The 21,542-nt window shown below is 45.4% G+C and overlaps 1 protein-coding gene across 1 annotated transcript in view; it reads left to right on the plus strand.

The window, feature by feature from the left end:
- Positions 1–20,104: 20,104 nt before the first annotated feature.
- LOC126136592 (uncharacterized) overlaps positions 20,105–21,542 on the plus strand; it is a 111,386-nt gene continuing 109,948 nt past the window's right edge. The window contains exon 1 of the mRNA XM_049915207.1: positions 20,105–20,276. Coding sequence (XP_049771164.1) covers positions 20,105–20,276 — 172 coding nt within the window. The remainder of the gene's footprint in view (positions 20,277–21,542) is intronic.

Here is a 21,542-nt window from a genome sequence, read left to right on the forward strand (position 1 = left end):
TACGGTCTTCAAAATGAGTTATGAAGGGAGTCAGTAGTCATTAAGTAATAAATTAAAACGTCCTGCCTGGTACTGAAGTTTTACTGCATGAGTAGCAAAAACACAGTAAAGCAATAAACTTGATTCCTTTCATCATCTTGTAGGGGGTCTCAGCGAGAAAAAATTTCGAAAAAGTTTAAAATTATCTGTAGAGTTGTCGGAAGTTGCTAAGTGTTCTCTCTCAAATACTGGATGAATATTGCGCGCCGTGAATTACACTGCATGAAGATGTCTAACAGTTTCTAACTTCAATACTTGTCTTCTCGTGTTAAACTTCTAACATACGATTATATCTCTTAATGGGTAAATGACGACACCATTTTAACTTTTTAAATTCTGTCAATAATCATGTGAAATACTGAAAAACAAATATTTCTTGCCCCCTAGAAACCATCAGATAGGCAATCTGCAACTGCTATTTGGTGTACATTTTAGCCGATAACTACAACGCACAACGCAATTAAAGGATCAACTTCTCTGACAGCCGATAATTGTCTCCCATTGCGACGCAGAAGTTTGAAATTTCGCTCACAGGTACCTACAGCCTTCACCTGTAATGGCGTAAAGGCGTAGTGCATTGCGATGTCACCCTCAGACTCAGCTATACTTCAAAAAATGGTTTAAATGGCTCTAAGCACTATGTAGTTATCATCTGAGGTCATCAGTCCCCTAAACTTACAACTACTTAAACCTAACTAACCTAAGGACATCACACACACATTCATGCCGAGGTAGGATTCGAACCCGCGACCGTAGTAGCAGCGCGGTTCCGGACTGAAACGCCTAGAACCGCTCGGCCACAGCGGCCGGCATCGATGCTACAAACAGCAAAGAGTTGACACGTGCGAAGAAAAGGCCAGAGCTCAGAAGTTCATGTGAGGTGTAAGGTGGGTTAATGACATCACATTGACGCCAAATTTCACTACAATCTGCCCAACGCCACCGTGGACGCCTCACCCCTTTCCTACACACATTCAAACCCTTCTTCCGACGCGTCTGAGGTGGAAGTCTGAACCGCGACGGCCAGCGTTCAGATCACGCGGTTTTCTTAATGAGTGGCAGAGGTAAACATTTCAGACACAACGCAGCTCAGGATTGACACGAAAAGCCCTCACGAGTTGGCATAAAGGGCGTCAATGAAACCCATTTACATTTCGCAGTCGAACTAAGTTTGCAGTTCGATGAACAAAAGAAGACGTTCTTGACTAACTGTCTGATTCAATCCTTCTCTGACGACATCGTGACCCTGCTACGCCACTGAAGTGATCGCACCGCTTTGGAATGCAGCGTGGCCACAGGATTTTGCTCCGGTGTACAGCGTGGGACAAGTTGGGACTGTTTAAAAGTACTCGACGAAATTTGAACGTGATCCGAAGCAGCCAAGGGTGCTTATGCTTTTTCGACCCCGTCTTCCGCACTGTCCTGTGTCGTGAAACCGGGGGGGGGGGGGGGGGGGGTGCTTTGTAACTTTGACACTTGCGTTACTGTAAAACGACTCAGGCTTCCTCTAAGATACCCAAGTTCAGGAACACCCCCAGTGCTATCCGCGCACCATTGTTAGGCACTTTAATGATATCCCTCTACAGAGTGAGGCTTTCACTCGTTACCAAGCGCCTTACTTACACTTTTTTTTTTGGTCATCAGTCTACTGACTGGTTTGATGCGGCCCGCCACGAATTCCTTTCCTGTGCTAACCTCTTCATCTCAGAGTAGCACTTGCAACCTACGTCCTCAATTATTTGCTTGACGTATTCCAATCTCTGTCTTCCTCTACAGTTTTTGCCCTCTACAGCTCCCTCTAGTACCATGGAAGTAATTCCCTCATGTCTTAGCAGATGTCCTATCATCCTGTCCCTTCTCCTTATCAGTGTTTTCCACATATTCCTTTCCTCTCCGATTCTGCGTAGAACCTCCTCATTCCTTACCTTATCAGTCCACCTAATTTTCAACATTCGTCTATAGCACCACATCTCAAATGCTTCGATTCTCTTCTGTTCCGGTTTTCCCACAGTTCATGTTTCACTACCATACAATGCTGTACTCCAGACGTACATCCTCAGAAATTTCTTCCTCAAATTAATGCCGGTATTTGATATTAGTAGACTTCTCTTGGCCAGAAATGCCTTTTTTGCCATAGCGAGTCTGCTTTTGATGTCCTCCTTGCTCCGTCCGTCATTGGTTATTTTACTGCCTAGGTAGCAGAATTCCTTAACTTCATTGACTTCGTGACCATCAATCCTGATGTTAAGTTTCTCGCTGTTCTCATTTCTACTACTTCTCATTACCTTCGTCTTTCTCCGATTTACTCTCAAACCATACTGTGTACTCATTAGACTGTTCATACCGTTCAGCAGATCATTTAATTCTTCTTCACTTTCACTCAGGATAGCAATGTCATCAGCGAATCGTATCATTGATATCCTTTCACCTTGTATTTTAATTCCACTCCTGAACCTTTCTTTTATTTCCATCATTGCTTCCTCGATGTACGGATTGAAGAGTAGGGGCGAAAGGCTACAGCCTTGTCCTTATTTCCGTCATTGCTTCCTCGATGTACGGATTGAAGAGTAGGGGCGAAAGGCTACAGCCTTGTCTTACACCCTTCTTAATACGAGCACTTCGTTCTTGATCGTCCACCCTTATTATTCCCTCTTGGTTGTTGTACATATTGTATATGACCCGTCTCTCCCTATAGTTTACCCCTACTTTTTTCAGAATCTCGAACAGCTTGCACCATTTTATATTGTCGAACGCTTTTTCCAGGTCGACAAATCCTATGAAAGTGTCTTGATTTTTCTTTAGCCTTGCTTCCATTATTAGCCGTAACGTCAGAATTGCCTCTCTCGTCCCTTTACTTTTCCTAAAGCCAAACTGATCGTCACCTAGCGCATTCTCAATTTTCTTTTCCGTTCTTCTGTATATTATTCTTGTAAGCAGCTTCGATGCATGAGCTGTTAAGCTGATTGTGCGATAATTCTCGCACTTGTCAGCTCTTGCCATCTTCGGAATTGTGTGGATGATGCTTTTCCGAAAGTCAGATGGTATATCGCCAGACTCATATATTCTACACACCAACGTGAATAGTCATTTTGTTGCCACTTCCCCCAATGATTTTAGAAATTCTGATGGAATGTTATCTATCCCTTCTGCCTTATTTGACCGTAAGTCCTCCAAAGCTCTTTTAAATTCCGATTCTAATACTGGATCCCCTATCGCTTCTAAATCGACTCCTGTTTCTTCTTCTATCACATCAGACAAATCTTCACCCTCATAGAGGCTTTCAATGTATTCTTTCCACCTATCTGCTCTCTCCTCTGTATTTAACAGTGGAATTCCCGTTGCACTCTTAATGTTACCACCGTTGCTTTTAATGTCACCAAAGGTTGTTTTGACTTTCCTGTATGCTGAGTCTGTCCTTCCGACAATCATATCTTTTTCGATGTCTTCACATTTTTCCTGCAGCCATTTCGTCTTAGCTTCCCTGCACTTCCTATTTATTTCATTCCTCAGCAACTTGTATTTCTGTATTCCTGATTTTCCCGGAACATGTTTGTACTTCCCCCTTTCATCAATCAACTGAAGTACACTCCTGGAAATGGAAAAAAGAACACATTGACACCGGTGTGTCAGACCCACCATACTTGCTCCGGACACTGCGAGAGGGCTGTACAAGCAATGATCACACGCACGGCACAGCGGACACACCAGGAACCGCGGTGTTGGCCGTCGAATGGCGCTAGCTGCGCAGCATTTGTGCACCGCCGCCGTCAGTGTCAGCCAGTTTGCCGTGGCATACGGAGCTCCATCGCAGTCTTTAACACTGGTAGCATGCCGCGACAGCGTGGACGTGAACCGTATGTGCAGTTGACGGACTTTGAGCGAGGGCGTATAGTGGGCATGCGGGAGGCCGGGTGGACGTACCGCCGAATTGCTCAACACGTGGGGCGTGAGGTCTTCACAGTACATCGATGTTGTCGCCAGTGGTCGGCGGAAGGTGCAGGTGCCCGTCGACCTGGGACCGGACCGCAGCGACGCACGGATGCACGCCAAGACCGTAGGATCCTACGCAGTGCCGTAGGGGACCGCACCGCCACTTCCCAGCAAATTAGGGACACTGTTGCTCCTGGGGTATCGGCGAGGACCATTCGCAACCGTCTCCATGAAGCTGGGCTACGGTCCCGCACACCGTTAGGCCGTCTTCCGCTCACGCCCCAACATCGTGCAGCCCGCCTCCAGTGGTGTCGCGACAGGCGTGAATGGAGGGACGAATGGAGACGTGTCGTCTTCAGCGATGAGAGTCGCTTCTGCCTTGGTGCCAATGATGGTCGTATGCGTGTTTGGCGCCGTGCAGGTGAGCGCCACAATCAGGACTGCATACGACCGAGGCACACAGGGCCAACATCCGGCATCATGGTGTGGGGAGCGATCTCCTACACTGGCCGTACACCACTGGTGATCGTCGAGGGGACACTGAATAGTGCACGGTACATCCAAACCGTCATCGAACCCATCATTCTACCATTCCTAGACCGGCAAGGGAACTTGCTGTTCCAACAGCACAATGCACGTCCGCATGTATCCCGTGCCACCCAACGTGCTCTAGAAGGTGTAAGTCAACTACCCTGGCCAGCAAGATCTCCGGATCTGTCCCCCATTGAGCATGTTTGGGACTGGATGAAGCGTCGTCTCACGCGGTCTGCACGTCCAGCACGAACGCTGGTCCAACTGAGGCGCCAGGTGGAAATGGCATGGCAAGCCGTTCCACAGGACTACATCCAGCATCTCTACGATCGTCTCCATGGGAGAATAGCAGCCTGCATTGCTGCGAAAGGTGGATATACACTGTACTAGTGCCGACATTGTGCATGCTCTGTTGCCTGTGTCTATGTGCCTGTGGTTCTGTCAGTGTGATCATGTGATGTATCTGACCCCAGGAATGTGTCAATAAAGTTTCCCCTTCCTGGGACAATGAATTCACGGTGTTCTTATTTCAATTTCCAGGAGTGTATTTCTTCTGTTAGCCATGGTTTCTTCGCAGCTACCTTCTTTGTACCTATGTTTTCCTTCCCAACTTCTGTGATGGCCCTTCTTAGAGATGTCCATTCCTCTTCAACTGTACTGCCTACTGCGCTATTCCGTATTGTTGTATCTATAGCGTTAGAGAACTTCAAACGTATCTCGTCATTCCTTAGTACTTCCGTATCCCACTTCTTTGCGTATTGATTCTTCCTGACTAATGTCTTGAACTTCAGCCTACTCTTCATCACTACTATATTGTGATCTGAGTCTATATCTGCTCCTGGGTACGCCTTACAATCCAGTATCTGATTTCGGAATCTCTGTCTGACCATAATGTAATCTAATTGAAATCTTCCCGTATCTCCCGGCCTTTTCCAAGTATACCTCCTCCTCTTGTGATTCTTGAACAGGGTATTCGCTATTACTAGCTGAAACTTGTTACCGAACTCAATTAGTCTTTCTCTTCTTTCATTCCTTGTCCCAAGCCCATATTCTCCTGTAACCTTTTCTTCTACTCCTTCCGCTACAACTGCATTCCAGTCGCCCATGACTATTAGATTTTCGTCCCCCTTTACATACTGCATTACCCTTTCAATATCCTCATACACTTTCTCTATCTGTTCATCTTCAGCTTGCGACGTCGGCATGTATACCTGAACTATCGTTGTCGGTGTTGGTCTGCTGTCGATTCTGATTAGAACAGTCCGGTCACTGAACTGTTCACAGTAACACACCCTCTGCCCTACCTTCCTATTCATAACGAATCCTACACCTCTTATACCATTTTCTGCTGCTGTTGATATTACCCGATACTCATCTGACCAGAAATCCTTGTCTTCCTTCCACTTCACTTCGCTGACCCTTACTATGTCTAGATTGAGCCTTTGCATTTCCCTTTTCAGATTTTCTAGTTTCCCTACCACGTTCAAGCTTCTGACATTCCACGCCCCGACTCGTAGAACGTTATCCTTTCGATGATTATTCAATCTTTTTCTCATGGTAACCTCCCCCTTGGCAGTCCCCTCCCGGAGATCCGAATGGGGGACTATTCCGGAATCTTTTGCCAATGGAGAGATCGTCATGACACTTCTTCAATTATGTCCTGTGGATACACGTTACGTGTCTTTAATGCAGTGGTTTCCATTGCCTTCTGCATCCTCATGTCGTTGATCATTGCTGATTCTTCCGCCTTTAGGGGCAATTTCCCACCCCTAGGACAAGAGAGTGCCCTGAACCTCTATCTGCCCTCCGCCCTCTTTGACAAGGCCGTTTGCAGAATGAGGCTGACTTCTTATGCCGGAAGTCTTCGGCCGCCAATGCTGATTATTTATCAAATTTTAGGCAGTGGCGGGGATCGAACCCGGGACCGAAGACGTTTTGATTATGAATCAAAGACGCTACCCCTAGACCACGGGTACCCTTTACATACACTACTGGCCATTAAAATTGCTACACCAAGAAGAATTGCAGATGATAAATGGGTATTCATTGGACAAATTTGTTATACTAGAACTGACATGTGATTACATTTCCACGCTATTTGGGTGCATAGATCCTGAGAAATCAGTACCCAGAACAACCAGCTCTGGCCGTAATAACGGCCTTGATACGCCTTGGCATTGAGTCAAACAGAGCTTCGATGGCGTGTACAGGAACAGCTGCCCATGCAGCTTCAACACGATACCACAGATCATCAAGAGTAGTGACTGGCGTATTGTGACGAGCCAGTTGCTCGGCCACCATTGTCCAGACGGTTTCAATTGGTGAGAGATCTGGAGAATGTGCTGGCCAGGGCAGCCGTTTACATTTTCTGTATCCAGAAAGGCCCATACAGGACCTGCAACATGCGGTCGTGCATTATCCTGTTGAAATGTAGGGTTTCCAGGGATCGAATGAAGGGTAGAGCCACGGGTCGTAATACATCTGAAATGTAACGTCCTCTGTTCAAAGTGCCGTCAATGCGAACAAGAGGTGACCGAGACGTATAACCACGTCACATTCAGTGGGGCCACAGGCCCATGATGTCCCTAGAAAATGGTTGAATCGTTTAGTTAGTTCGAAGTGGGACTCATCAAGGAAGCCAGTTCTACTCCAGTCAATAATATCCAAGGCGGAAGACGTTTCTGGTGGCGTACTGGACCGCGGTGGAATACCAACCTCACTGTCGCCCGCCATAGAGTCCAAGAGTGATGGTCTGGTTAACCATTTCGTTTCACACCAGCACCCCTTTGGTGCCATTCGCGGCACCCTTGCAGCACAGCGGTTACGTCGACAATATTCTACGAATTTTGTTGCCCTTCCTGGCAAGCCTTCCTGGGCTTACATTTCAGCAAAATAACGCCCGCCTGCACACGGCGAGGGTTTTCACTGCTTGTCTTCATACCTTCCAAATCCTCCCTTGGTCAGTAAGGTCACCGAATCTCTCTGCAATTAAAACCATTTGGAGTATTATGGGCAGGACCCTCCAGCCAGTATGGGATTTTGACGATCTAACGCGCCAGCTGGACAGAATTTGGCATGATATCCCTCAGGCGGACATACAACAACTCGATCATTCAATGCCAAGCCGAATAACTGCTTGCAAAAGGACCACAGGTGGCTAGCACCTTACTGAACTGCACAAATTGTGAAGTTGTTTCTCCTGAATAAATCATCCAATTTTTAGTCTTAGAGTGTGTAAGCCTTTTACTTTCAAATCATGAAATTCGTTTTTTAAGATGTTCTTCCTGGTCTCTTTTTCTGCAGATAGGCATTCGCTTCTTAATATGCACATCAGCTTATTCAGGTGGGCAAGAAAGTTGCTGTTCAGCTGCGATTCTGCTATTTGCAAATTTATAAGCTCTCGGCTCTTACTCCGTTCTGAATTCAAGCACAACCAGTTCGTATACTCGTCACATTTTCTGTCCATCGTGTACGACGATCATCCTTGAGAAGACACTCATTCCCTTTCGTTATTGTAATTATTTCCAGTGCTCACAGTGTACAGAACTCATGTGGTTTAGGCCTACGAACCTATACGGAAATGAAGGCCTAACTGACGGTGATAACACATCCCGCTGCTGGTGAACGTCTGGCGTAAATCAACAGTGGGTGAAGGGGGAAGAGGGTCCGGCTGGAAAACCTTGGGTGCAAAACTGCTTCTTCGGAAGCCCCACGGTACCTGCGACATTCACAAAAGGGTCGGAGACACCATGGTCAGAAAGCCCACGTAGCAGCTGCGGCCGCCTTTTACCTCCAGTATTCATGTGTTAGCCCGATGAGTGAACTTGGGGCCGTCCTGCAGATGACACTGTCGTTCATCGACTAATAAAGCCATCAGAAGATCAAAACAAACTGCAAAACGATTTAGAAAAGATATCTGAATGGTGCGAAAAGTGGCAGTTGACCCGAAATAACGAAAAGTGTGAGGTCATCCGCATGCGTGCTAAAAGGAATTCGTTAAACTTCGGTTACGCGATAAATCAATGTAATCTAAAAGCTGTAAATTCAAGTAAACACCTAGGTATTACAATTACGAACAACTTAAATTGGAAGGAACACATAGAAAATGTTGTGGGAAAGGCTAACCAAAGACTGCGTTTTATTGCCAGGACACTTAGAAAATGTAACAGACCTACTAAGGAGACTGCCCACACTACGCTTGTCCGTCTTCTTTTAGAATACTGCTGCGCAGTGTGGGATCCTTACCAGATAGGACTGACGGGGTACAGCCAACAAGTTCAAAGAAAGGCAGCATGTTTTGTGTTATTGCGAAATATGGGAGAGAGAGTCACAGAAAAGATACAGAATTTGGACTGGAAATCATTAAAAGAAAGGTGTTTTCGTTGCGACGGAATCTTCTCACGAAATTCCAGTCACCAGCTTTCTCCTCCGAATGCGAAAATATTTTGTTGACACCGACCTACATAGGGAGGAACGATCGCCACGATAAAATAAGGGAAATCAGAGCTCGTACGGAAAAGATATAGGTGTTCATTGTTTCCGCGCGCTGTACGAGATTGGAATAATAGAGAATTGTGAAGGTGATTCGATGAACCCTCTGCCAGGCACTTAAATATGATTTGCAGAGTATCCATGTAGATGTAGTTGTAGATGTCCTGGGGAGACTGGAACGAAGAAAATTCCCCGCCGCTATCTGGAGTTGAACTCGGGACTTCCACATTAGTAGCCTAGGCTCCAGCCACTAGACCTCTAAGGCCACAGTATGAGAAAAGACTGCGGTTAATATTTGATTTGATACGATGCTGTGAATATACGTAGCTTTCTTGACTTTAGTTATTGATCGGCATTCTGTTGAAGTGTGAAATGTGTTTTCTCATTACACCAGTAGAAATGACATGACATCCCATCTTTTAAATCAAAAAGCTTCGCGTTCATCATTTAAGATAAAAATAGCGATGCTCAGTCCCACTGTAGACTTCACTGTTTATTTGTCAGCTAAGAATCTAAGAGCAATGGACGAGATAACCATGGGGCACATCTATAGAAGACACGAGGTAAGCAACGTAACCCTGTGGATGCAGCTTCATATACGGTGATAGCATGGCTTATAACACTTCTTCTCCGTCTTTCGAATGGACCTACTTTGGACCACGCTTGTTCAGCAGTTGGGCTTTGATCTTTTCCCAGTACTGTCGCATTCTCTGACGATGTAACTCCTTCCTTTCTTCTGTCCAGGGGGTACCTTTTCTTCGGGGCTTTTCCTGAAATACTCGGACTTCAGAGTCTGTCTCACAGACTGTCTGTTCTGGAGATCAGTTATTCCCAGTTCTTTAATGTCCTTTTCAGTTTCTGTCGCCAAAGTGGTGCGAACCTACTTGTTTTGCCAGAAGGTTAACAGACGGTTGGTCTATCTGTTTGGAGGCAATTTTGCAGGATGGCTGTAGGAAGCTACCCTTCTTTTTCTTGCACAGTCAGAGAGCCTCTCGATATGTTTGCAGAGCACCGAGTTGTGTAGCCTTCTGAATTCCCCATCTTCTTCTACCGGGCATAGGATCTTCCTGAGGATTCTCTCTTCTCGCTCACTTCCAGTTTCTCCATCAGATCCCTCCAATTCATGGAGAGACTTTCCATGGCATACAGGGCTTCCGGTCGTTTGACTGATGTGTAGTGCTTCAGTTTCAGGTTGCGTGACAGGCATTTCTTTGTTGTAGGTGTTTATAGTCAGTCGACAGGCTAGTTCCAACTTGTTAACTCTCATGGATAATGACGTTTTTTTTCTAATAAGTTGTGTTCAATCCATTCGCAGAGATATTTAAACTTCTCAGTTCTTTCGATGTTTCCCTGGTCTAGTAACATCTCTCTGTTAGCTTCTTTGATGTTGGTGGGGAACACTCTTTTCTCCAGCGACCCTTGAACACCCACTTTGGCTGCCTGTTTTCTGAGGCAGTTTACCTGCATTGTCGCAATTTCAAGAGAATCAGCAATCAGTGCCATGTCATCTGGAGAATCCAGGCAATCTACAATTAGCCGTTCGTTCTTACGGCTTATAGCACTATTATTCAACCAGTCATTTAATTTATAAAAAAAATTTACTTTTAAAGTTTGTTGTAATATAAGTGTGATATGCAAAGACTGTGGAAATTGTGGTATATGTGATGTTAAAGTGCTTTTCTAATGTACGTTTGTAACGTATGTAAAGAAATATGTGAAATGTGTAATTTACTTAATAATATTTTGTTATGGATTAATGAGATGAAAACGTTCGTGTATGTAATTTTATGCCGGCCGCAGTGGCCGTGCGGTTACAGGCGCTGCAGTCTGGAACCGCAAGACCGCTACGGTCGCAGGTTCGAATCCTGCCTCGGGCATGGATGTTTGTGATGTCCTTAGGTTAGTTAGGTTTCACTAGTTCTAACTTCTAGGGGACTAATGACCTCATCAGTTGAGTCCCATAGTGCTCAGAGCCATTTGAACTATTTGTAATTTTATCTACTATTTGTGCAAGTAGAAATTTGTATAAAATGCTACACGCTTAAGGGTAGTGTGTGGAATATGTGTTATGTAAAATATAGAGTACTTTTGTACTGTACAGAAGTTACTGTGAGAAGTGTAAGAGATGGTTTGGGTTTTTGGCGCGCTACCTGAAGAGCGAGCGGGAACGACAGAACACAGCAGCAGCAGTGCAAGAGGCAATTCTCGGACGGAACAGGGTATGCCTTGCCCGGAAGTTGTGGCACAAGATCCTCTGATGATGACTGCTGAATTATTACAGCCTTGGTAAATGTTGTTGGGCTATGTTTAAGACGTTTAAACAAAGCCAAGAAGAATTAATTAGTTCATAATTGAAGACACTTGTACGCCATACCATGGGCAGTGCAGTCGCCATTACTATCCGCCACACCTAACGGCTATGGCCAACAGGTTATGAACCGCATGATTAGAATTGCAGAAGCTTGAACCATTAATTCAAAGTTACATCTAAAACCGCAAATGAGGTGTGCGCCAATGTTGATACTACACTACTAGCCATTAAAATTGCTACACCAAGAAGAAATGCAGATCATAAAGGAGTATTCATTGACTAGAACTGACGTGTGATTACATTTTCACGCAATTTGGGTGCATACTGAGAAATTGGTACCCAGAACAACCATCTCTAGCCGTAATAACGGCCTTGATACGCCTGGGCATTGAGTCAAACAGCTTGGATGGCGTGTACACGTACAGCTGCCCATGCAGCTTCAACTCGATACCACAGTTCATCAAGAGTAGTGACTGGCGCATTGTGACGAGCCAGTTGCTCGGCCACCATTGCCCAGACGGTTTCAGTTGGTGAGAGATCTGGAGAATGTGCTGGCCAGGGCAGCAGTCGAACATTTTCTGTATCCAGAAAGGCCCGTACAGGTTAGATTAGATTAGATTTACTTTCATTCCAATTGATCCGTAGTGAGGAGGTCCTCCAGGATGTGGAACATGTCAGAAAAACAACAATACATGACAAATATCTACAACTAAAACAAATAAGCTAATGTACCATTCCACAGGTCCCAAGTGGAATGATCGTCATTTTTTAATGAACACTAAGAGTCATTTTACAAATACTAATGCACTGAATTTAAAATAAAAAAGTTTTTTATTTATTTATAAGGTAATAAACATGTAATACAACTACTGTAATACTTATTTACAATGAACACATTACTGCACTGAAATGGTGCAGAAGTTAGATTATACTTACACACAACCACACACACACACACACACACACACACACACACAGACACAGACACACAAATTTTCAGTGAACACATTACTGCACTGAAATTGTGCAGAAGTGTACTTATATACAAATCAGTTGGTTTTACTAAGAAATTCATCAATGGAGTAGAAGGAGTTGGCCACCAATAAATCCTTTAGGCTTCTCTTAAACTGAATTTCATTGGTTGTTAAGCTTTTTATGGCTGCTGGCAAGTTATTGAAAATGTGTGCTCCTGAATAATACACACCTTTTTGTACAAGACTAAGTGACTTTAAATCCTTGTGAAGATTATTCTTATTTCTAGTATTGACTCCATGAATTGAGCTGTTGGTTTGAAAAAGTGATATATTTTTAATGACAAATTTCATTAAGGAATAAATATATTGGGAAGCTGTAGTTAGTATCCCTAGTTCCTTAAACAGGCTTCTGCAGGATGTTCTTGAGTTCACACCACATATAATTGCAACCTGCAACATGCGGTCGTGCATTATCCTGCTGAAATATAGGGCTTCGCAGGGATCGAATGAAGGGTAGAGTCACGGGTCGTAACACATCTGAAATGTTACGTTCACTGTTCAAAGTGCCGTCAGTGCGAACAAGAGGTGGCCGAGACGCGTAACCAATGGCACCCCATACCATCACGACGGGTGATACGCCAGTATCGCGATGACGAATACACGCTTCTAATGTGCGTTCACAGCGATGTCTCCAAACACGGATGCGACCATCATGATGCTGTAAACAGAACGTGGATTCATCCGAAAATATGACGCTTTCCCATTCGTGCACCCAGGTTCGTCATTGAGCACTCCATCGCAGGCGCTCCTGTCTGTGATACAGCGTCAAGGGTAACCGCAGCCATGGTCTCCGAGCTGATAGTCCATGCTGCTGCAAACGTCGTCGAACTGTTCGTGCAGATGGTTGTTGTCTTGCAAACGTCCCCATCTGTTGACTCAGGCATCGAGACGTGGCTGCACGATCCGTTACAGCCATGCGGATAAGATGCCTGTCATCTCGACTGCTAGTGATACGAGACCGTTGGGATCCAGTACGACGTTCCGCATTACCCTCCTGAACCCACCGAGTCCATATTCTGTTAACAATCATTGGATCTCGACCAAAGCGAGCAGCGATGTCGCGATACGATAAACCGCAATGGCGATAGGCTACAATCCGACCTTTATCAAAGTCGGAAACGTGATGGTATGAATTTCTCCTCCTTACACGAAGCATCACAACAACGTTTCACCGGGCAACGCCGGTCAACTGCTGTTTGTGTATGAGAAATCGGCTGGAAACTTTCCTCATGTCAACACTTTGTAGTTGTCGCCACCGGCGCAAACCTTGTGTGAATGATCTGAAAAGCTAATCATTTGCATATCACAGCATCTTCTTCCTGTCGGTTAAATTTCGCATCTGTAGCACGTCATCTTCGTGGTGTAGCAATTTTAATGGCCAGTAGTGTACATAGGAGTATGGGAATAGCTATTATGGACACTATGGTAATAGTAAAATAGCCACAGGTATTTTTGTGAATACCCTTTTTAATGACGAGTTTCGAAAATATCATCATCAGATTCAACTAAGGGTACAAACACCATACAACGTACTGATTCAACTTAAGCCGGCCTCGGTGGCCGTGCGGTTCTAGGCGCTGCAGTCCGGAACCGCGGGACTGCTACGGTCGCAGGTTCGAATCCTGCCTCGGGCATGGATGTGTGTGATGTCCTTAGGTTGGTTCGGTTTAAGTTGTTCTATGTTCTAGGGGATTGATGACCTAAGATGTTAAATCCCATAGTGCTCAGAGCGATTTGAACCATTTGATTCAACTTAAGTGTGCCATATGGAATAGGAACTAATAGTTTGATTTCCATATCCATTAGTCGTACATCACAGTGAAATCCTGTAAAAGGGGTAAAATTATACGACAGGTGTATAATATACACACAATACCCCTATAATAGCGTTATACATGGCATATCCCGTAGCAGGGCTATTTGTTCTGTTGACGTATACTGTTACAGTCTGATGCAGTAATGTGTCGTGTCCCAAACAGGCCTTTGTCCGTGACCTGAGGCCAGTGGGTTCTGTTGGATTTCCGACCTACAAGTTTCCGATCTTTTTGTAGATACAGCAGTTAGAGCGGCACTTCCGACCATCCAGCTTTGCCCCTTGGTACTACCGAACAGTGCCTCCCCACTGTTGCGACTTAGTTTGATGTGACAACAGAGAGCTGTGTGTTTGCTCGCGGCAATTGCAACTGTGCCCTTAGATTCGTACCTAACAAAACTGTCGGAATTCCAGACAAATATTTTTGACCAGCAGGAACAGAAATCTCATTGCTGCTCGTTTGAGTCGCAGGAAATTATGCTGTAGTCTTAGGTTCCTGTCTAACCGCACCTTCGGAAATCGTGAAATAATAATAATAATAAAAGTGCCGCATTACAAATGTCATTTCTCCTCGTTTCATTAGTTGCAGTTTAATTTTTCATTCGCTAATCAAACCATTTTTTTTAAAAAAGTAGAAAGAAACATACCTGCATGCATATCCAGTATACAGCCTGGATAAAATGTGAAGTGATGTTCCTGTTACAAAACGGTCGGGAAAGTCACGGCTAACACCAACCATTAGTTTTGCGCCGTGGTATCTTCGACCACAGTCTGCCACACTGTTGCGGCTTCCTTCAACGGTCGAAATTTTGGCTAAAATTTTGTGGTCGGAAACAGCCTGTTGACGTCACAGGCCGTAAAGCCCACAGTAGAAAAGTTCACGACAACAGCCAGTGATCTACGGCACCTGACGCTGCTCCAGTTTCGTTACATACGAGGCTTGGAACTTAAATAGTGCCAACTATTTATTCACAACCGATACAAAAGAGTTACGTGTTTTCACCTGTTACTGTCCTTCAAAGTAGTCACCAGCGTTGTGCAGAACCCGTTGCCAGCGATGTGGAAGGCGTAGTAACCGTTAGAAGAGCCTGTTCTGTTGATGGAGCGAGTGGAGCTGTCTACTGCCTGTCGAATCTCTGGAACAGTTCTGAAGCGAATGCCACGAAGTGGTTCCTTCATCTTCGAAATCAAATCAAACTCACAGGGACTTAAGTCCGGGGAGTATGGTGGATGGTACAGTACTTCCCAGTCCCATCGACCGAACAGAGCAGCTACAGCTTGCGCTGTATACGCCTGTGCATTGTCGTGCAAAATGATGGGTGGGTTGCGCAGAAAGTGTCGCCGCTTCTTGCGAAAAACTGGTCACAGGTAACGCTCCAAAAAAGATCACTAATACTGTGCATTGACGGTCTGCCGTGGAGGAATATAATGCGTTAAGATAACGCCATCACAGTCGTACACGAGAATCACCATAACTTTTACCATACTGGGGCTCTGACGCCTCACCTGCGACCAGCTTTGCGAAAGAAGCGGCGACACTTTCTGTGCAACCGACCCATAATTTTGCACGAGAATGCGCGGGCGCATACAGCGCAAGCTGTGGCTGCTCTGTCGGTCGATGGGACGCGATGCACGCAAGTATCCACCATACTCCCCGGACTTAAGTGCTTATGACTTTGATTTGATTCCGAAGAGGAAGGAACCACTTCGTGGCATTCGCTTCAGAACTGTTCCAGAGATTCGACAGGCAGTAGACCGCTCCATTCGCGCCATGAACAGAACAGGCTCTGCTAAAGGTATAGTACGCCTTCCACATCGCCGGAAACGGGTTCTACACAACACTGGTGCTACTTTGAGCCGCGCTGGATTAGCCGAGCGGTCTGGGGCGCTGCAGTCATGGACTGTGCAGCTGATCCCGGCGGAGGTTCGAGTCCTCCCTCGGGCATGGGTGTGTGTGTTTGTCCTTAGGATAATTTAGGTTAAGTAGTGTATAAGCTTAGGGACTGATGACGTTAACAGTTAAGTCCCATAAGATTTCACACACATTTGAACATTTTTGACTACTTTGAAGGACAGTGACAGGTAGAAACATGTAACTCTCTTGTGTTGGTTGTGAATAAATAGCTGCCACTATTTAAGTTCCAACCCTCGGATTGGCACAAATTGCCCTGCTTTGCAGTATTAAAAACAGAAGATAACTAGACCACCTTGGACTGTACACCGTACGGGAGTATCCGAAAGCCGCAAACATACGGTCGAAACCACATAGTTGGTAATGCTGCGTCTGGCACCCCCACAATACCCCGAAGTGTGATAAAGAGTTTCCATACTCCTAGATTTACGCAAAGCGCTTGACGCGGTGCCCCACTGCAAACTGTTGACGGAGGTCCAAGCATACAGCTTAGGTTCCCAGATATGTGAGTGCACTGCAGCCTTTTTAAATAATATAACGCAGCACGCTGCCCTCGACGGCGAGTGGTCATCAGAGACAAGAATATCATCAGGATTGGCCCAGGAAAGTGCGAAAGGACCGCTTTAATTCTCTATATCCATAAATGACCTGATAGACAGGGAGAGCAGCAGTTTTTGTCTGTTTGTTGATGACGCTTTGGTGAATGGAAGGGTGTCGTCGTTGAGCGGCTGCAGGAGGATACAGGATGATACAGACAATATTTCTAATTGTTGTGATGAATAGCGGCGTGCTGTAAATATAAAAAAAATTAAGTTAATGTGGATGAGTAGGAAAAACAGTCTTTTAAGTTCGAATTCAGCATTAGTAGGGAGCAGATTGACACAGTCATATCGATTAAACATTTAGGCGTATCGCTGAAAAGTTATGCGGTATAAAATGGAATGAGTATATTAGGTTGGTAGCAGGGAAGGGAAATGCTCAACTTTGTTTTGTTGGGAGAATGTAGTTCATCCATAAAGGAGATGGTGTAAGGAACGTTAGTGCGACCCATTCTTGGCGCAGTCCGGAACCGCGCGACTGCTACGGTCGCAGGTTCGAATCCTGCCTCGGGCATGGATGTTTGTGATGTCCTTAGGTTAGTTAGGTTTAAGTAGTTCTAAGTTCTAGGGGACTGATGACCACAGATGTTAAGTCCCATAGTGCTCAGAGCCATTTGAACCATTTTGGACCCATTGTTGAGTAGTGCTCGAGTGCTTGGGATCGGATAAAAGGAAGACATCGAAGCAATTCAGAGGCGTGCTGCTAGATTTGTCACCAGCAGGTTCGATCAGCACGCAAGTATTACAGAGATGCTTTGTGAACGCAAAGGCGAGTTTCTGTAAGGAAGACGACGTTCTTTTCGCATGGCACTGTTGCAGAAATTTAGAGAACTGGCATTTGAGGCCGACGGCAGAACAATTGTACACCTTCCAGCGTACGGTTCGCAGAAGGACCATAAAGATACGATGAGAAATTAGGGCTTGTAAGGAGGCACATACACACACTCGTTTTTCCCCCTTGCTCTATTTGTGAGTAAAATACCAAAGGAAATGACTAGTAGTGGTAGAAAGTACCCTCCGCCATGCACCGTACTGTGGTTTGAAGAAATTGAAATCAGAGCCTGTGCATGTGAACTATTCGATTCACAGGTAAACACTGTCAATATCTGTAACTTTGCAACAATCGTGGCATTCGTTCTTGAAAAATCGATGTAATTTTGAATGAGCGCCTGCTTCATTACACTGAGATGAAAAAACTAATGGGATACCTCCTATTATGGTGACGGCCCTCCTTTTGCCCGGCATATTGCAACAGCTCGGCATGGCATGGACTCAAAAAGTCGTTGGAAGTCCCCTGCAGGAATACTGAGTCATGCTGTGCCTACAGCCGTCCATAATTGCGAACGTATTGCCGGTGCACGGGTTTGTGCACGAACTGACCTCTTGTTTGTGTCTCATAAATGTTCAATGGGATTCATGCTGGGCGATCTGGGTCTAAGATCTAACGACTTCCGGGTTGTGGGCTTGGGTTGTTTGGGGGAGGAGACCAAACAGCGAGGTCATCGGTCTCATCGGATTAGGGGAGGATGGGAAGGGAAGTCGGCCGTGCCCTTTCATAGGAACCATCCCGGCATTCGCCTGGAGCGATTTAGGGAAATCATGGAAAACCTAAATCACGACGGCCGGACGCGGGATTGAACCGTCGTCCTCAGGAATGCGAGTCCAGTGTGCTAACCACTGCGCCACCCGCCCGCATCTCGTGGTCGTGCGGTAGCGTTCTCGCTTCCCACACCCGGGTTCCCGCGTTCGATTCCCGGCGGGGTCAGGGATTTTCTCTGCCTCTTGATGGCTGGGTGTTGTGTGCTGTCCTTAGGTTAGTTAGGTTTAAGTAGTTCTAAGTTCTAGGGGACTGATGACCATAGCAGTTAAGTCCCATAGTGCTCAGAGCCATTTTTGAACTGCGCCACCTCGCTGGGTTAGGATTTCCGTAAATGAATGTCCCATGCGTCTAGCTCCAACTGCCATGTCGGAAACCTGCCCACATGAAGCATCTGACTGCAAATGACAGCTCCGTGAATGCCCTGTCCTTTTCTACCCTGCGTACTCGATACTACCGCCATCTGTATTGGCTAGGTGCATATCGTTATTCCATGACTTTTGTCGCCTCAGCGTATAGTTCAGAGCGGTAAATTTGGTATATGGTTGTGAATTTGTGTCAAGATTTTGATTATCCCCACAAAGTCGCCAACAAAAGCTTTTTATGCCGATTCGAGTTAAATCACACAGTGATCACGTGAAAGGATTCGAATTCAAGGAAAACAGGTCTCTAATCTGTACTCAGCCGGCGTAAATTGGAATGAAATCTCACTCTCTACAACATATTTTTGCCATGTCGTTTCGTCAACACTTACCGTAAATTCTATCGCAGAACACATCTAAGTATGTTCCTGTGTTGTCTGTTACTTTTCTGATTCTTTGAAACTTGTATAGGTGTTCACCAGTATCGTCAAAGCTTTTGCAGATAGAACAGCAGTTATTCACAATAATTAAGAGCGTCGCAAATGGCTGGCTGCATGTGCTGTCTTGCTCGTAATGCTTCTGTGGAAATGGAAATGTCGTGTGACTAGGGCCTCCCGTCGGGTAGACCGTTCGCCTGGTTCAAGTCTTTCGAGTTGCTGCCACTTCGGCGACTTGCGTGTCGATGTGGATGAAATGATGATGATAAGGACAACACAACACCCAGTCCCTGAGCGGAGAAAATCTCCGACCCACCCAGGAATCGAACCCGAGCCGTTACGTATGACACTCCATCGCGCTGACCACTCAGCTACCAGGGGCGGACATTACTACTATGTACTGACTTAGTTGTGAAACAACACACCGACAGAATCATTCAGTGTAAATCACATTGTTCTAAATTTGAATATGCTCTTACTCTGAACAGTTTTTTCTGTGCCGTTTTGTAAATACCTATCGTTTTCTGTCACAGCTGGCATTGAAGTGTGTACTTTTTCGTATTTTCGTTACTTTTCTGATTTTTTGAAACTTGTGTAGGTATTCATTATAACCACCTGGATAGCAGTGCGCGCTAAAGTGTCACTTTCCGGACAGGAAGGTGCGTCGACTCCAAATTGAATCCGGTCAGTATCTCAGCCAGCCTGCATACGGATTTTAGGCGGTTTCCGACATTACACTAGGTGAATAGGGGGCTGGTACCCAACTCCTGCCTCACTTACACGATCCACAAACATATAGAAAACTTTCGCTCGCTTTCACGCGAGTAACACGACTCGCAGCCAGTTTGGGCACGCATTTCCGGCCACCACTTAAATTAACGACGCCAATCCGTTTTATAACCATGCCAACCCTAAGCAGATAAGGGACAAAGGGGCAAGAAAAAGAAGTATAGTTATTCATCATGTCTCCGTCGTGATGTTAACCATGACCTCTGGGTTATACTTGTTGTGACTTATATGTCCGACAGTTTTCGACAGGCTTACCACGATGACGGTGGAAAATCTGCGAAGGAAGGCTGCAGAAGCAGAGAAAGGCAAGGACGACAATGACGCTGACGTCGACGACGACGACACGAGCGGCATAGCTGGCACACTCCGACGCTGGAACATCAACCCCAACCTGGTGATGCTCAAGATCACGCTGTTCGTCATGTACGGAGGTGAGTGCCTTCTACAGAAATGCCTGGTCTCTTGCTTATCTAATCTACTCAGAATCTATGATCGCCTGTTTGTCTTGTTTAAAACATCACAAAGTTTAATTGTACATATGACACATTAACTTTCAATATCTACGTATGCTGCTCAGCTTTATGTGGACCACAACGTTTGTTGGAGCAATTCTTGACAGTAATTTTGGTTGCTGCAGATCATGTCCTTCTGTTGGATTTCATGCCAAGGATCCCAATTCAAGGACAGTCGGAATGTTCTCCAATGAATTTTTGCTATAGTAACTTGTAAAAATGTGTTGGATACTTCGATGCAATTTCTGTACCATACTGGTGGTATTAGCAGGTAAAGGAATGACCTTCACTCTCGTTTACAGAACGGAAGGTTAGGCGGTCTTACTTACAGCTGCCTCTCGTCTTCTTTTTTTTTTTTTTTTCAATCCATCAAGTCGATTCCGGCTCCTGGTAACATGACAAACGAAGTCCATCTATAAATGATGTCCCAGAAACGTTGCGACAAACTTAGAGTGTTTGTAGTGTCTCTTCAGGAACAAAATAGAGCATGGGAACCTGTGTTCGGGAACGTCAGTCAATGACGCTACAGAGCCTCGAAGTTACAGGGCAGCGCCTCCCACTAGGCCAGCCCTTCGGCAGAAAAACGTGACTTTGTTCGCTGATGGACGGTAGGCGGAAGGTCTCGTAATGTTGTTTGTTATTCGGTAATCGCGACTGTTTGCCACGATCACCAGCGGGGAAGATGGAGCTAGCTGCTGCGTAGACAGGCCTTGTCTCCTGTGAATGCTATGCTCTGTTGCCTTGCTGAACGACAGTTTCGGACACGTGTTTCCATCAGCAATTTATTTTTTTCCTATATACCGAAAAAACTGGAGGTTGTAGAGGGTACCAGGAGAAAAATAAACTGTGGATGGAAACCCGTATCCGAAAAAACGTATATATACAGTGTATATATATTACCTATACCCGGCGAACTTCGTTCCCTCTCTGCAAATCTTTATATGTTATAGCTGACCCGGCAAACGTTGTTTTGCTATATAAATTACCTCTAGTCTATAAGAATAATGTATACGTTTAACACAATATATGCCCGGCGAACTTCGATGTATACGTGTGACACAATAGCCGTTGTTGGCGGGAGCTCGTAACACAAACAATAATAATGGCTGAAAACTCTGTGGGGAGTGAGAAAAGGCTTAGGGGGAAGTCCGACAGTATCGGCCACTATTAGTTCTAGATTTTCTA

The sequence above is a fragment of the Schistocerca cancellata genome, chromosome 1 (assembly GCF_023864275.1).
Source record: "Schistocerca cancellata isolate TAMUIC-IGC-003103 chromosome 1, iqSchCanc2.1, whole genome shotgun sequence".
In the NCBI taxonomy this organism is placed as follows: Eukaryota; Metazoa; Arthropoda; class Insecta; order Orthoptera; family Acrididae; genus Schistocerca; species Schistocerca cancellata.